The following is a 16,891-nucleotide window of genomic DNA, read 5'->3' on the forward strand; positions in this document are numbered from 1 at the left end:
AACACTAAGATCATATTTATGCATTATTTCTGGACATATTTTTTCAAGAAATTTTATGCAAAAGGTTCATTGTTCATTGCTATCAAAGCATTCCAAGCTATCAGAATAATTTGGATATCTTTTTTCACTTACTCAACATTAAACAGGTTAGGTTTTTGCAACATTTACTAAATTTCAGTTAACATTTGTGAAAAGTAAAGAAAGCAATTCAAGACGTGAAAGATTTGGGAAAATTTTTTCTCATTAGAACATTTCTGACATATTTATCTATAGTATCACTGTATACATTAACTTCTTTTCTTAATTGGTGAATTTGTTACAGATATGTTAAAACTAACTTTTTAATTTAAAATTTTTAAGGTGACATATTGGTGATTATAAGTCCATTAACATAATTTTAAGAGTCTAATATACTATGTAATTTGGATTCCACTGCCTAGTTTGGATGACTATAAAATAATTTGGGGTTTTTAAAGACTGAGAAGTATTTCTCAAGGTTAGCTTTTCCAAACAGAAAGTTGAGTGTTATAAATTCCACCTCCCACAGACCAGAATTCACATCCATTGGTCAGGGGCAAATACCACTGGCTCTGCGTCCTCAGTCACTTTGTGCCATTTCACCAAGTCGGAGCCAAAGGTAAGTTTTTATACTTGCTTTCTTCTTGGGTTAGAGACCTTTTCCCCTACTATAACAACTTTTAAAAAATAGTTCAACTTGCTTTAATATCTCCTGGTGAATTTTGATTTAATGGCTATGGTTTAATTTTGCTATTGAGTTTATATTATTCTTGGAAAATCCAAAATTCTCAATTAGCTTAGGAATTAATAACATTCTGCAAAGTAGTTGATCTCAATAGTCACGTCATGACAGATGCCAATAAAATTATTGTAGTTTCCAATATATGCCTTAAATCAAGTGCCCTGACACAGACCACATCCTTTGCCAGTATAGACAGGTACTATTGATTAAGATTGAATGAAATATTATGCAAAGGGAGAAAATAGTGAAATTTCAGGTGTTTAAAAATATCCCAATGATCATTACATTATGCATTTGGAATGTCTTTTGGGGCTATGTATTTTAAAGTTTTAAGTAAACATACATTTTCAAAATATTATGAAATGGTATCAAGAGGACAAAAATTCAAAGTTTCAATTAACAAACTACATTAAGTACTGGTATCATTGCTTGAAGGATGGAACATAATTTTTTTAACTAAACATAGATGTTTCTCACTATTGTAAGCTTCACACAGACTGCCTTATTGCTGATAGCATTAGCAAATATGCCAAATACAAGTAAACTCAGATATGTAGCCATTTGTAATCAAATATAGAGTATGAAGTAAGAAAAACTATCAGCAAGTACATGATTTCCTGGAACAATGGAAGTTGCCAGAAATATACAAGGAAAATATTTTTTTTAGGTTGGTAGTGGCCTCTGCTTCCCACTGGAATATGGAAGGATGGTTCCTGGAAGATTTGCAAATCACACTGCTTTATTAAGAAGGACTTTGTTGGTAATTGCCTAGAACAGTTCCAAATCTGCAATCCTGCAAAGACTTCTGCAAAAGCAAGTAAAATAGAGGCTTAGTTTATCCAATGTGAATAAGAAATTTTATTTGAAGAAAGCATAGGAGGGAATAAAAAGGAGCTCCTTGTACTGCCTCTTATTCTCAGAGGAATTCATATCCTTCTGCCTAAACCTGCTTAATAAAGACCTTCTTTCAAGTAGCTGAACGTCAGTGTGTCTGCCAGTGCATTCAAGTTTAAAAGTAATATTTATCATGAATTCCTTTTATATGTGTGCATAGGTACCAACACCATACCTACCGTTCTTAAAGTAAACCCAAGAAGCATATCCAAAATACAAAACCTTCTAAAATTGCACATGCTTGATAAAAAATTTTATGATACTTTGCCTATTCAATAAATGATCACTAGGTAATATTTTTTGATAGGACAACCTTAACTGTTTAAAATTAAATGTGAGGGTTTTTTTTTTCTAAAGTGAATGTATTCATTGGAGTATATACAGAACTAAAATAATTAAAATTATAAGATCTTGACTGAACCCCCAAAAACATATGATGTAATGGAAAATAAGAATTATGTTTGTTAAATAATTACAAAACAAATAACTGCTCTAATACCATGTGCATGCAAATCCTCCTGAAAGGGAATCTTGGCAAATAGTGCTTTTTAACATTTATTTCTATTGATTCTGACTTCAAATCTTAGACAGCTGTTAAGAATTAAAATAAAATACTAAGAACTAAAGGGAAAAATAATGTGTTTTCTCTTCTAGTTAGTTACGAACATTTTGAAAAATATTGCATGAGATATTAACTTATGTACATATCAAATTATGTATGTATTCTGATACTCAGAGGCAACAAAGAAGTAGCAGAAAAAAATAAAATTCATTATGTTGTTCTGGAGAAAGCCTTAGGCTTCTGTGTACAAGAAACAGTCATGAGTCCTAGTGGTATCACTGGCCAACTTTGTCTCAGTTTCCTCAACTGTAAAATGATGTGGCAGTTGTAGCCATCATCAACATGAACTCTATATCCCAGAGTTGATGTAAGAATCTTAATGCTTATTAAATGGTAAAACTCTTAGATAATCAAGAGGTGTTTGTGAATAAGTGTATCACAATCTTTCTGCATTCCATTTTCTCTATAAAATAAAATCAGTTTCACTGTAATTAAAATATCCACTGTAAAAACATGCATTAATTTGGACATCTGGTAGCAATGGCCTCAGAAGCCATGTAATTTCTTGTGTGTTATGTTTGTAAATTAATTATCCATGTAAGGAAAGCCACCAGCTTGAATTCCTCGAGGTTGACATTGATTTGTCATTTCTAGTTAGTAAAAACTATTCATAAATTATTATCACTTAAATATTTATGCATTTTAACATTTTACGATTAGGAAAGTTTGAAAAATGAAGACATTCACAAGACTCGTTCTGGGCCTTGCCATCTTGGATGCTGCTGTGGCTGCACCAACTCTGGCGCCCATCAACTATGACTCAGAAACCTACGATGCCACCTTGGAAGACCTGGATAACTTATACAACTATGAAAACATCCCTATTGATCAAGCTGAGGTAATTGATTCCTTCCACCCTTGAGACTTTTGAAAGCATGGCCTGAGGGATGATTGGGGTTTATTCTCTTCAAATAGCTTTTTTGCTTATTTATAAGAAGAGAGGTTTTATCTTGATAAATTTATATTAACCTCTTCTCTTCAGACCATGTTCAGTCTTTTGGAGGTTAAAACTCGACTACTAGGACAGTCTTTTGATTTCCTAGTGTTTATATTATTTCCTTGAAATTTCTTCACCAAATTGCAGACAAAAATGAATGTCTATCAAGCTAAAACAAAGAAAATTATAGGAAAAGGCAAACAGTGAGGAAGAGTTAAAATGATATGCATGCCACAATAAGGAAAGTCTGGGCCAAAGGAGAGGGATGTAAGGTTAAAAAGAATTAGCAGAAAATAAAAAGAATATAGAGAAAGGACAATGGGCAGGAACTCCAGTGTGTCCCAAGAGTGAATGTGCTTCCCTGAGTGACTGATCATCTCTCAGACACTAATGTAGAAATTGGCAAAGTTGTAGCCCATTACATAAATCTGATATGACGTGTTCCTCACCAAATGCTAGGCTTTTTACATAACTAAAGGATACAAGCTAATTTTTATGAATAGGAAAGCAAACAGACCTTGAAATGCTAGAGTGTTAACTAATGTGCAACATTGACAAAGACTAAATAAATAAACAACAAAAAAATTATGTCATCTTTAAAGGATCATAACATATTTGGGGCAGACTTTCAAGTATGCATCTTCCTGGAATAACTACTTTTGTTAACCAGGAATATGAAATATTTAGACAAAATCATATATTTAACTTGCAATAAAATATATCTTTATTAAGAAGATAGTAAAAATTTTTATTATTATTTGTTGCCTTATGAAATACAAGAGTCAGATTTTCACAATAACGACAGTTTTCACAAGTCTTCTTCCCTGTTGCCTTTCTCTCTCCCTGTCCTTTGCCTCTCTATCTCTACTCTCTCTCTCCCCCTCTCGCTCTCACTCTCTTCCGCCCTCACCCCCTTCCTCCTCCCCCCAGCTCCATCTCTCCCTCTCCCTTTCCTTCTCTTTAATAAAGTTTTAGGTTCCACAACAGATCACTTTTATTCTGCACATTTGATTGTGACTCTATTTTCTAAGTCTTTACTGATATTTACAGTTTGATTCATTCCACTCTATGGCTTCTGCTATGATAAGGGGATTTTCTATTGGGAACATAGGGTCATTAACACTAATCTTGCTCTACATGACTTCTGTGTCTCCAAACTAATGCATCAACATAGAGTATGAGATGAAATTTGCCCAGTGGTTAACTCATCTGCTTTTTTCCATCTCGCATAAATATATTTTTAAAAAAGTTCCATCATCTTGTTCTGTTTCTATCTTGCACAAATATACATTTTTAAAAAGTTTTAGGCCATAAATGAATTTATCTGCCAAATTAAATATTTTAGTTCAAAATTATTTGTCATTTCACCCAAAAAATACTCCAGAGGAGCAAAGAGATTTGACAATTACCAAAAGTGAACCCTATATTTTGAGTAGGGTTGAGGAATGGATTCAAAGGTTCTGTTTATTCCTTTCACTAGACCAAATGTACAATAGAAAAAATACTGTTTGGACCAAGATTTCTCTAGGCAAAATTGTAAAGAAGATGAGCTATATTGCCAGAATGGTTTTGACCCCTTCCTTGCTGTCAGGATCCTTTTCTTTGCCTATAAAGCCCCGGGCATTCTCATGAAGTTCTGAAGTTTTTCCTAGTATCAAGAAATTTAAGCTAAAAGACATAGTTATATAAAGATGATTTAATATATAACCTTTCCTCAGTATTTGCATATTCTGGAATAAGAACTTACTGCAAAATACCAAATATGTGACACTGTATCTTTATGCAAACATCCCTAGTTTTCCACAGACTTCTTTCTAAACAATTCTAGTTCCATTAAATCAGTATCTTGATGTCAGGGACGAAATTTGGATCATGAGAGAGATTCAGTACAAGGTAAAATGCCTGCTGCTAGCTTTAAAGAGAGATGGGTCCATGGGGCAAGGAATGCAGGAGGCCTCTAGATGCTGAGAGAAACTGACAGCTGGAAAGCTTTGGGGACCTCAGTCCTATAGATGAGGAAACCTGAGCTCCACATAAGATCACAGCACTGGCTCTCACCTTGATTTGGGTCTCATGAGATGCTGAGCAGAGAACCCAGTCAGGCCATCCCTGGATTTTTGAGCCACAGAAACTGTGAACTAAAAAATGGGTATAGTTTTAAGCTCCTAACTTGATGGCAATTTGTTATGCAGCAATATAAAATTAATACAACATGTAACAACTGAGACTTTTTTTTTTTTTTTTTTTTGAGACAGAGTCTCACTTTGTTGCCCAGGCTAGAGTGAGTGCTGTGGCGTCAGCCTACCTCACAGAAACCTCAGACTCCTTGGCTTAAGCGATCCTTCTGCCTCAGCCTCCCGAGTAGCTGGGACTACAGGCATGCACCACTATGCCCGGCTAATTTTTTCTATATAGATTTTTAGTTGTCCATATAATTTCTTTCTATTTTTAGTAGAGACGGTCTCGCTCTTGCTCAGGCTAGTCTTGAACTCCTGACCTCAAGCGATCCACCCGCCTTGGCCTCCCAGAGTGCTAGGATTACCAGCTTGAGCCACCGCGCCCAGCGGAAACTTTTTATTTCTGAAAACCAGATTTGAAATAAACTGCTGCTGCAAATCTGGCACTTGTGAGTCCAGTGATTTAGCTACTTAATAAGATAAACCACCCCAAAACCCAGTGTTAGAATCTCAATTGAGATTTGTTGATTTCTACTGGTGGTGGTATATTCATTGCCTCTTCAGTGGTTGAGAAAGGGTCACCAAAATATTTATATTTTTGAAAACTATATACAGTAATAGAACTACAGACTGATGAGTTACTAATTTCTAATGATCTATAACAGAATATTTAGGATCCTCCAGGTTCTGTTAGGAGAGGTTTTAGACCCAACAGTTCCATCAGAGGGCTATGTATTGCCCTGTAGATAAATTTGTTGGTATGAAATGGTTACAGTTTTTACTGAGCTTTCATTTTACTTTAATGGTATGAATAGGAATTGGTTATAGGCTGTATGATCAACGTATAGCCTTTTTTACTTTCTGATAAATAATAGCTAACCCTAAGTGAGCAATTTTTATGTGCCAAGTACTATATTCTAGTCATATTACATGTATCATCTCATCTATTGCTCGCAACAAAACTATGAATTGCTATTGTTTTTCCCATTCAATAGACGAGGATATCAAGAAAAGAATAGTTAATTAAATAATTTGACTAAGACTAAACAGTAATGACATATAATCATATTGATGCTATCTTCTCATATCAGAAAATAATTTCCATCAGGGTAATAAAAAATGTATTATCCTTTCCCCATTTTTCATCCTATTCCAAATGCCCTTTTAACTTGATGATGGTTTTAGGTGAACTAGATGCCAGGTGCCCTAACACTCCTAAAAGAGAAAGAACAGCATTCTTCTGTGGGTGGATAATGTGAACTAGACATTACTTTTATACATAACTCACTCCGTTATCTAATCATTCCCCCAAAATGGCTTAAGACTACTTCAAAGAATAATTGTGGGTATGTGTTCTTCAACACATATCTAAGTTCTGGATAATAACCTAATTTTATATATATCACATATTTAGTAGTCTAGAGAAACATTTTTTTAATTTGCCTTAAAGTAATCATCAGAAAACTACATTGTTCTATGGTTGGTATTCTTTGAGTGGCTTAAATTGATATTGTCTTCTTGATGAAGGTGGTTATTTGAAGTTTCCATTTTCATGGCATACTTTGGGGTTATTGTTATTCCATTTCCCTTCAGTTGGAGGGGGTTTCAACTTGTTTTCTAAGGAAAACATTGTTCTGTCCATGAGTAATGTCTCTTTCCAGCAAAGTGCTCAGTAGCAATATTCATATTTATGGAGGCTCTACAGAATTATGTCAATTTCCATTCTTCCAGTAAAATTTCCTTGGCTTCATCCAGGTAATTAGACTTATTCTTGCCTACACTAACTACATTAATTAATTTAGCCTTATATAATTACTTTTGTTTAATTTTACCTGCAGTGTCCCTATGTATTCAATAAACATCAAGAATTTTTATACTACAGAACACTATGGAGCTGTTAATTATATTTGCTGTAGGATGGTATGAAGGACTCACAATGATACTGTGCAATGATCTTTATGAGGACGTGTAGGAGAAATTTCTCTCAGGCCTCCATGTCAGAATGGGTTGCAATTTTTAAGGAATTTGCTTGTTTTCCAGGTTCTATATTGTGTAACTCATTGTGCTTGTGACTTTGTCTTGCCTGCTCAAACACCTGGAGCCCAATCTTTGTGTCATTCTTCCCTGGTTTTATATAACTTCCCCGAGCTTTATTTTCCTGTCACCGTAACTCCTCATGTAGATTTTTTGAAGTATTACTATACACTGTTTTAAAATTATCTCATGTCCTTTCTGGAATGACACAGTGTATGCATTCATAAGTAAATATTAATAACAAGAACAATGCATAAAGGAATATCACTAAAAATTTACCACAGACATCTTCTTGCAGAAGGGATGCTTTCCTTGCTCTGACTCCTCCATTGATCTTAAAATTGAGGCCAATTTTTCTTGTTTATAAAGAATACAAATGGCTAGATTGTTTAAGGTTATACTTATTAAAAAGTCGCCATTGAAACAAATCAATTCAGCTTGAAAAAAGATAGCTTTTCAATATGAAGAAGCTATAAGGTTCATCAAAGGAATAAAAATTAAATTTAGCAAAGTTGTAGCAATGGAAGAAAACTCAATGAAGGCAGTTGTATCAATTAACGATTGAGAAAAGGTTTCTTTTCTATTGTCATCAATATAATATGGTGCCAGGCAAAATAATTTTAGGATATATGTTGATGCCCAGTAACACCAGAAATTACTTTAAAAGGAAGCTAACTCTGGAAAATTTATAGGAACCAATGTCCACTTTAGATGATGATATACAAAAAAGATCCTAGCATTAGGTTTTCTAAATATAATAAATTGGTATAGAACTTTGTTAATGTTAAAGGGTAGTTTGTCACAACAATTATCTCTGTGCTTTCTGAACAAAAAATATTTAAATTAGTAATATTTTGACTATTTCTTTACTCTTGTAATAAAACTTATGCAATATGTTTATGTTTATATTTGAAATTATACCTCACTTTGGCCAATTTATACAGTATACTTTCAAGTTTCAAACATATGGTTTGCACATCAAAAACCTCATATTGGAAGAAGAGACTTTAACTCTATCAGCCTGAAGTAAATATTCTTTTCAGGATATGGGAAAGGAATAAAAGCTAATCTCCCTCTTCACTGAAGATTCTCTGGAGGAAGGGTGGAAAGAATTTTGCTGATGAGCTTTTAATATGGTTGTCTGATCTATTTTCCATGATTCTTTTAAAAACAGTGTTTAACCATTGATCCTTATTTTAAGCTACAGCATTTTTAATAAAACCTTAAAAAATGAAGCAACAAAAAATATACAATCATGGCGGTTCATTGGGGAAAAAAAATACTGATAGTCTTTGCCAATGACATCTTTGTGTTTGTATTATACGTTATTTATGATACCACAAACAAAAGTTTATTCAAACAATTATCCTTGGAAAGAAGATATTATTGTAGCCATTTAATAAGAATAACTGAGGATCAGAATAATTTTGTTCAAGGTTATTCAGCTAGTAGGATTCAGAGTAAAATTTAAACCAGACTCTTTTAATGCCAAAGCAGAGTCTTTGGCACTAAAAGCCTCCATTATTTTTCTGCTACTTCTCTTTAATCTTTACTTCTTTTTTATCTGTGTCCAATACTGAGGATTCTTTTTTCTGAAATTAAGTATTTTGATTATTAGGAATCAGAAAAACAACAATTTTCCAATGATTACAATTAACACAGTATCCAAACATCTCTTTAAGCTGTCAAAGTATTTAAGGGAGCAAGAGGTAAAATGATCCTTTTGAACTGAAAGCTGCTTTGTCAAAAATATGGAAATTGAGCAGTCTTTGCCAAATACATTTCTTCCTCATCCCTTTCAAGATAAAATAGAAAAATAAGATACAGCTTTCATTGCCAGGTGTTCATAGTCATGTTCTTTTAGATAATTAATATAGATCACTTAAATAAATTTGAGCACCAGTCTCATGTTTAAAGCAGAATTCTAGCGTGCTGAACACATCCACATGCCTGTATGTTAAACCCATAAGAACACATCCTTAGTAACCCTGGCTGAACAGCTGAGAACTTTTTAACACCTTTGGAAGCCAATTGACATAATGGTCACAATGAGGGATAGCTTCAAGATTTATTTATTCAACTATGTAAAACAATTTCAGAAAAAAATACAAAATTCCATTTTCTTTAATAAAAATCTTAGTTTGTGCTTAAGTAAAAATCCAAATAACATTCTGGATTTCAAATACTTAAAAAAAATAGAAGACAGACCTATAATTTAAATATTATCTGCTGAAGGCCAGAGCTTATTGGTTAGGAATTGACTGGTACAATGGGTATCCTAAACTAAGTGAATAAATAGGTGAGGATATTTGCTTCCCAATCTCTCTTTGCCTGGCACGTAACCATTAACACACACACTACAGAGAACAGTGAGAGAAACCACCGGCTTTAGGTATGATTCATGTATACACCCATTTCATTGTTGGGAGGTAGTTTGTCATAGTGCTGAGTAACACAGTCCCGGGAGTCAGACTTCCTAGATGTGACTGCCAAGTCTTTCCCACTAACTTTATAACCCTGGACAAGTCATACAACTCCTCTGAGCCTCAGCTTCCTGTTTATAAGATACTTTTTGAGTATTAAATAAGATAAACGTGTTAACTGTTTGATGTAGAGCCTTGCACACATCAAATGTTTAATAAATGTGAGTAACTTTCCCATAAAATCACTCATTCAATTAACAGCTGCTGAAGCATATGTGCTGTTGATAACAAATGCCTAAGGGAAGGGATGAGATTTGAGCTATAACGAAGGCTAACTTCTATTATGCTTGTGTTCACATTGGGTCCACTTACCAATCTTTTGCTGAGAACCAAGTATTGAAATAGCATTAGGTTTTCTAAACCTTTAACATTAACAAAGTTCTATACCAATTTATTATATTTAGAAAACCTAATGCTAGGTTTAGATAAATTAGATCAACTCCTTCCCTATCCTTTGACACCCCCAGTCTACTGCATTTATAAATAGACAATTTCAACAAAATAAAGTGCAAAAAGATACATATATGTGCATACAAGATTTATAGTTATCTATTGGAATATAAGTTTCTATGAGTTCACTATGTCCTTGAATCTATCATTAGTTGTAGACCTGACAGCTGATCTGAGATATAAAGTATTTTACCTGTGTGTTTATTCACTACCTTTTCTGAATAGTACTTAAGGGTGCTTACATGAATAAATGCCATGATGTGTACACAAATAAATATATAAAGATAAAAATTTAGACATATAAATTTGTATTCAAGTTTTAGCTCAAAAAGTAATATATAAAATATATATAATATAGGCTATATTACATTATATTCTCTACACTCTCATAAGATATATATTATTAATTATGTTATATTATATTATGAGATGACAAAAATAAATTAAGAAAGTAAGACAAAGGAAAAATAAAAGTTGGGAACATAATACAAAGCCAGCAGTCAGGTACATACATCAAACTACACACCATTTTGTATTATAACCCATATGGGTACATATAATATTAAAGTTTTTCTGGGCAATAGTTTAGGTTTTAAGGGACCCCCTATACTTGCTTTGTTGATACCCTATCTAAATTCAGGATCAGCTGAGAGACAGAAAAATGGAGCTCCAAATAGCCCCTTCAATACTGATAAAGTCTAGGTTGAAATATAGGACTTAGGTGTGACGCAACTAAGGGCTTCCTGATATAAAACTCCAGATCTAAACTATGCCATCAGTCACAGGCAATGCTGGCCAACCACAGGCCTCAGGACAGAGCCTACCCAGCATGCATCGAGGGGTAAGAAAGAATCTAAGCTCTTAACAGACAAGTGATTCCCCCCAAAAGGGAAGGTGAACCACCTAGGCCCAGTTCCTTTTCTTATTCATCAGTTTCCCCAGTCATTCTTCCTCCCTCAGGAGTGGTGAGTAAAGGGATCAACAGAGGATGTCCCACTCCTTAGGATGGTGTCCTCCCAGGCCATTAGGCTCAGCCATTAAGTCAGTATGGTTCTCCCTTTCAAGGGAGGAAATCATTCCATTTTTAGGATAGTCATGCTTTCATCTTCATGTAACCTAGGCCCATGCCAACTACCATTCTTTGGTGTATAGATTTTGCCCCAGAAAGCTCTGAAATGGTCAAAAAGCACATCAATGAATTTCTACCAAAGGCTTTTCTGTACCTGAGATTGAAATTTCCCTCTCAGTTCTCTGTTCTACCTCAAATTATACCAAGTCACATTATCCAATAGAGTTTATGAGAGGTTCTACATTGAAATCAAATGCTAAGTGAGTATACTCCAATAATAAAATTCCAGAAACATGGAGATGCCACAAGTTTGTATATAATTCCCCTACCTCTATGAAGTTTTTATGGAAAATTTAGAGACTATAGACCTCTTGCAAATTACAGTCTATAGTTTTTTAAATCCAAAATTAGAATTTCTTGCCTTATGATTTAAAAGTCCAAACAGTTTGAAGTACAAAATTCCCCTTCCTTAATTCCTTTTGCTTCATATCAACTAGATGGATTCTTGGTGCCTGGGTCAAGCTGGATTCTTTCAGTAACTACAACCTGAGTGGACTTCAGTGTCACACAGGTGTATTAGTTCATTCCCAAGTATCCCCTGACCTTCATATTTAACAAGAATGAAGCATTAATGTACACAAAATATTATCACAACACTGGCCCCACCCTCACCAAATTTAAAGAAAAAGTTAATCCTGAGTACCTAAAAGAGTTATTCTAGGCAAAAGTGTATTCCATAAAAATAATATATGTTACTGTCAGAGACTCGACAAGAGAATTGATGGTACCTGAGGAAAGTCATAAGATGGAAACATCTTGGTTTAGTCTCTTCCAGATGGTTGTCAGTTCATGTTCATTGCCTCTGGTCTGCTACCTAAGTACTCACAGACAGTTTTGAGAACTCTCTCACTTAGGAGTTAAATTATAACACAGGTTTTACCAATATTAGAGCAGCTCTTCTCAAAGTGTGGTCCCTGAACTGGCAGTAACAGCATCACCTGTGAGGAATACAAGTACTCGGGTCCCACCCCAGACCTAAGGAATCAGAAACTCTCTGGAGGGGCCCAATGACCAGTTATTTAACAAGCCCTCCAGGTCTTCCCAATGATTCTATAGTTTGAGAAGCACCAAACTAGCGAAACAAACAAACAAACAAACAAAAAAACCCTGAACCTAATGTCTCTTCTCTGAGTAACACTTTAGATGTTCAGGTTTTATGGCACAGTTTGTAAATATACAAAATGGGATCTCAGTCACCGGGTCTTACCTTGAAGCCTTTGAATGACCATTTTTCTGCTAAGCCCTGTGTTTCTGGCACATGATGCTGCATTGCATGCGTGTTCTGTCAGGTGACAGACTCTCTTGTGAGCAAGAATTTTCACCTGGGGGTTTCTTCAGTCTTGATGCTATGTGCGCAGTGGCTTCTTCCCTTGCCTCCTGCTATGGAATTCAAGAGTCTGCCGCCCAGAGAGTTTTCTATATTCCCCATTTTTTCTTTCAGCTGGAGAATAAACTGCAGCAGATTCCTGAACTAAAGCTGCTGTTGATATTTTTGAAGTCTTTTCCGCTGGGGGCCTAGTAAAATAAAATCCCTCTACCACATTTTCATCAAGACTTTGCTCAACATTTCAACATCTCCTTCCTACATCTTACTCTGCAGAATAAGTCACTTCTCTGATTCAATGATTCTCAGCCTTGGCCATATATTTGAATCACCTGTAGAGCTTTTAAAACTCCCAGTTTCTAAGACACCCCAGACCACTGAAATCAGAATATTTGTGGGTAAGACCCAGATTTGAAGTTTGACTTCCCTCAGCTATCCTGGCAGTGTCACTCAGTGCTTTTCTTTAAAAAAGTCATTTTAATATGCTTCTTAATTTGGTCTCATTAGTTCTTTAGACTGCATGCTGTAGAAAGAGAGCCTTCCCTTTTTTTTAGTTATTTGATATTTTCGTTCCGGTTCACACTTTTGTTTTTCTAACATAGTCCTCTAGATTTCATCTTGTGGCACCTTCCGCAGTAACAGATATAAAATCAGTAAGTTGTGAGGCTGCCAAAAGTAACGCTATTCACAAGAAAATTTGGAAATCTTCAAATTTCTGAGTTGGATAATCCTACCTGGATATGTTTTCCCATTGGATTAATTTTCAAGCCAGAATTGGAGTTGACATATTATTGTCCTAACTCTCCACTAAAATGCCTGATTTTCACTGGATCTTCCCTAATTGCACAAATTTCTCATTCTTGCATTCCTAGGGCAAGTTCTGGTAAACCCTGTCTTGAATTTTCTAGGGACAGAGAGACTTACCCTGTGTTTTTTAAGGTACACACACACACACAGGCATTGAAATAATCCAAGAATTATTGCTTAGTGATGTTGTTATCCATCATCAATTATTGTGATGATTTAATTGTGATTATTGTGAATATTGTTGTACAATTATTGGTTTGTGATGCTAATGCAGCCAATGTAAAATGCAAATATGTGAGCTATAAAAGGTGATCACAATGACATTATGCCGATCTCCTTGCTAACTTTCAATGTGGGCTTCAAAGTATTAAATGGTATGTATGCAAATATATAATTTTATACTATATTACTTGACACATTTGAAAAGATGAACAGAGAAAATATATATAAAAATACTGATGCTTGATCAAATCTTTTCACAAGTGTGTTCTCTTTGGAGTTTTGATATCAAAAACTCTGATTAAAGACATAGAAATGAAAGAAATCATATCTAAGAAATTTTAAGATAAAAATTCTTCTACTATAACTATATTGAATTTGTAAGATATATAAAGAGAAATTGGAAATTGAAGAGGATAGTAAATTTTGGTAGCAGAGGAAAAAAAAAGAACATCCCAGAGGCTAATTTGTCAAGCCAATAAAATTCTATTCAGCAGTCTTATTTTACCGGCAGGATGATTTCTGTCATGCTAATGACTGCAAAAACTTACGATCCTTAACAAATGTAAAGATTTTGATCTCTTGGAAAACAGCTCTTCTTTTGCCTTATGCTATTATAGAGTGGATTTATCTAGAGTTCTTTGTACTGGTTCTATAGTCATCAACACTCTTTTGATTATAATTAGCTTCCCAAGTGGGACTACCTACACAAATGTGTTGATGGCAATAAGAGGATTCAGGTGGGCATTCTGGTTTCATGCAACCTTTTGAACTTGTTTAAAATAATTCTGCCCCTCAGAGATAAAGTTAGCTTTCTAAATTTGTAAAACTTTGCAAGAATTTGCCACTGATATTGGACAGTAGAAAAATTTAAATGTAATAATTATCCTTTGCAAAGGCGATTCACTGTTAGCTGCTCCTCCCTGAGGCATCCTCTGTAAATGCACATTTTTTCCTATTCAAAATGTCTATAGTTACCCTGTGATAATATAGTCATTGTCACTATCATCTTCTTCCTCATGAGTAAACAGTAGTTTTATACAAAGAAGTTCTACAAATTAAAATGCATGGCTTATTATACTTTATGCCTCGCTAAAGGCTGTGTTAGAAGAAACAATTTGTGTTGCGATGAAAAATATTGAAACATAAAAAAAAGAAAAAGAAAAAAAAGAAACAACAAAATTACTCTACCACAAATAAAGAGAGTTTAGAAGATTCCAAATATCTTGGTTTTCAGTCCAATGTCTTTGTTTTCAATTACTGTGACTGACTCTCCCGCCCCCATCCTCATGAGATTACTGATTTCAGCCTACACTAAATTATCTAAATTGTCCTTCTGGCTTCCTTACGTGGAGAACAAGGGCAGTAAGGGAAAAGGGAACACGAACTGACTTTGCTGTTAGATAATGTTTCTAAAGTCTTTGCCAAATTTCCCTACCAACATTATTTAGAGACATTTAATTAGAATTAGATAATATAATAAGAAGCCTATTAAGTTTCTTGAGCCTGAGGAGATGATGGTGAATGGAGTCCTGAATAAACTGGGATAAAGCTGAAGTCGAAACTCTTTCTGGCAACTAAAAATGGAATATTGCCATTTTCTGACAATAAGAAATGGAAATTAGAAAATAAAGATGTGAGCAAAGAAAATAATACTGATGTCTCAAAACAAACAAAAAAAACCCCAAAGACTAGAGGGTATGAATAAGTGAAACTATTAAATTACCTCTTGTCTCTTTTGCATTAAATTTTTGACTTAAACATTATATGGAATAAAAAGAATCATTATCTTTTAGAGTTATGAATTTATGAAGAATAACCATACACTGGGATAGAGTGGAAAAAAGCAAGTAAGAAAGCATTTACATGTTCTAAATTCATGATATCCTAGCAAGTCAACATCAATTATAACAATTTTATCCTATCTGATATAAACAAAAAGCTATTAACTAATTTTGATATTCAACTTGCAAATATTTATTCATTAATAGCTATTCATTTTGGCTTAAGTTAGTAAAATACTGAGATTTAAAAATAAATATATTGAAATAATGATAAATGTACTCAAATTTGTGGATATTTCAGTAAGTACTATACAAAATAACCAAGATCAAATAACAGTTGTTTGTAAAAAAGAAATCAGAGAGGATAGAGACAAAAAAATGTGCAAGTATTTTTTCTAATGTCAATGTTATGTGCTAGATAAATCAACCTATAAAATAAAAATTGCTCTCTCCATATAACTAAGAAATGGATAAAAAACCAAAAATTGAAAATCAAAAATATTGGGGCAAGTTATACTAGTAGATGTAACAAATGACTCCAAAGTCCCAGGGACTTAACACAATAAAAGTTTATGCTGGCACGACTGTCCAGTACAGGTCAAAGGGTACTACTTTGTCCTACTTTCCTCCCTGTAGTTACTCAGAGATCAAAAATTCTTTCATGCTAGAACTTCATCATCTTCAACCTGAGACTTCAAGGTCCACTGGTATCTTCCACTGACAGATTAAGGGAAGAGAAGGAATGTGGAGAACGTGCATTTGCTCTTCACCAGCTTGGACCAGATGTGGCACATCACTTCCTCTCCCATTCAGCTGGCTAGAACCAGCCATGTGACCCAACTTAGATTCCGAGAAAGTAGAGAATGTATTTTAGCTGAACGTTCAGAAGGAAAAGGAAACAAGTACATACATGAGATTGTCTCACCCATCCTATAGAAGCAGGCTGTTCTGACATAATACTTATTTCTCATAAAAGTAAGAGAGAATTATAATAAATGCTGATTGTATTTCACAATTCTCCTACATCAATGTCAAATGAGATTTTTCATGATTGTCAGTTTGAGGGAATGATTAACTGAATGCCAAGTACTCCCATAGGGCCAAAAGGGCTTGGGCATGGCCTTTGGCCTTTAGGTTCAGCACCTGAATTTTGTAAGCATAGTCAGTCATGATCAGATTAGATTCTAGGTTGCTGAATGATGCCACACAAAAATCATATGAGGCTTAAAACATGAACAAGAAAGTCCACTTATGAATTTATAATGTGAATA

The 16,891-nt window shown here is 34.3% G+C and overlaps 1 protein-coding gene across 1 annotated transcript in view; it reads left to right on the forward strand.

Annotated features, from left to right (window-relative positions):
* Window positions 1-557: 557 nt before the first annotated feature.
* EPYC (epiphycan) overlaps window positions 558-16,891 on the forward strand; it is a 34,726-nt gene continuing 18,392 nt past the window's right edge. The window contains exons 1-2 of the mRNA XM_045555124.1: window positions 558-637; window positions 2,937-3,114. Coding sequence (XP_045411080.1) covers window positions 2,950-3,114 — 165 coding nt within the window. The 5' untranslated portion in view covers window positions 558-637; window positions 2,937-2,949. The remainder of the gene's footprint in view (window positions 638-2,936; window positions 3,115-16,891) is intronic.

The sequence above is a fragment of the Lemur catta genome, chromosome 6, assembly GCF_020740605.2.
Source record: "Lemur catta isolate mLemCat1 chromosome 6, mLemCat1.pri, whole genome shotgun sequence".
Taxonomy (NCBI): Eukaryota; Metazoa; Chordata; class Mammalia; order Primates; family Lemuridae; genus Lemur; species Lemur catta.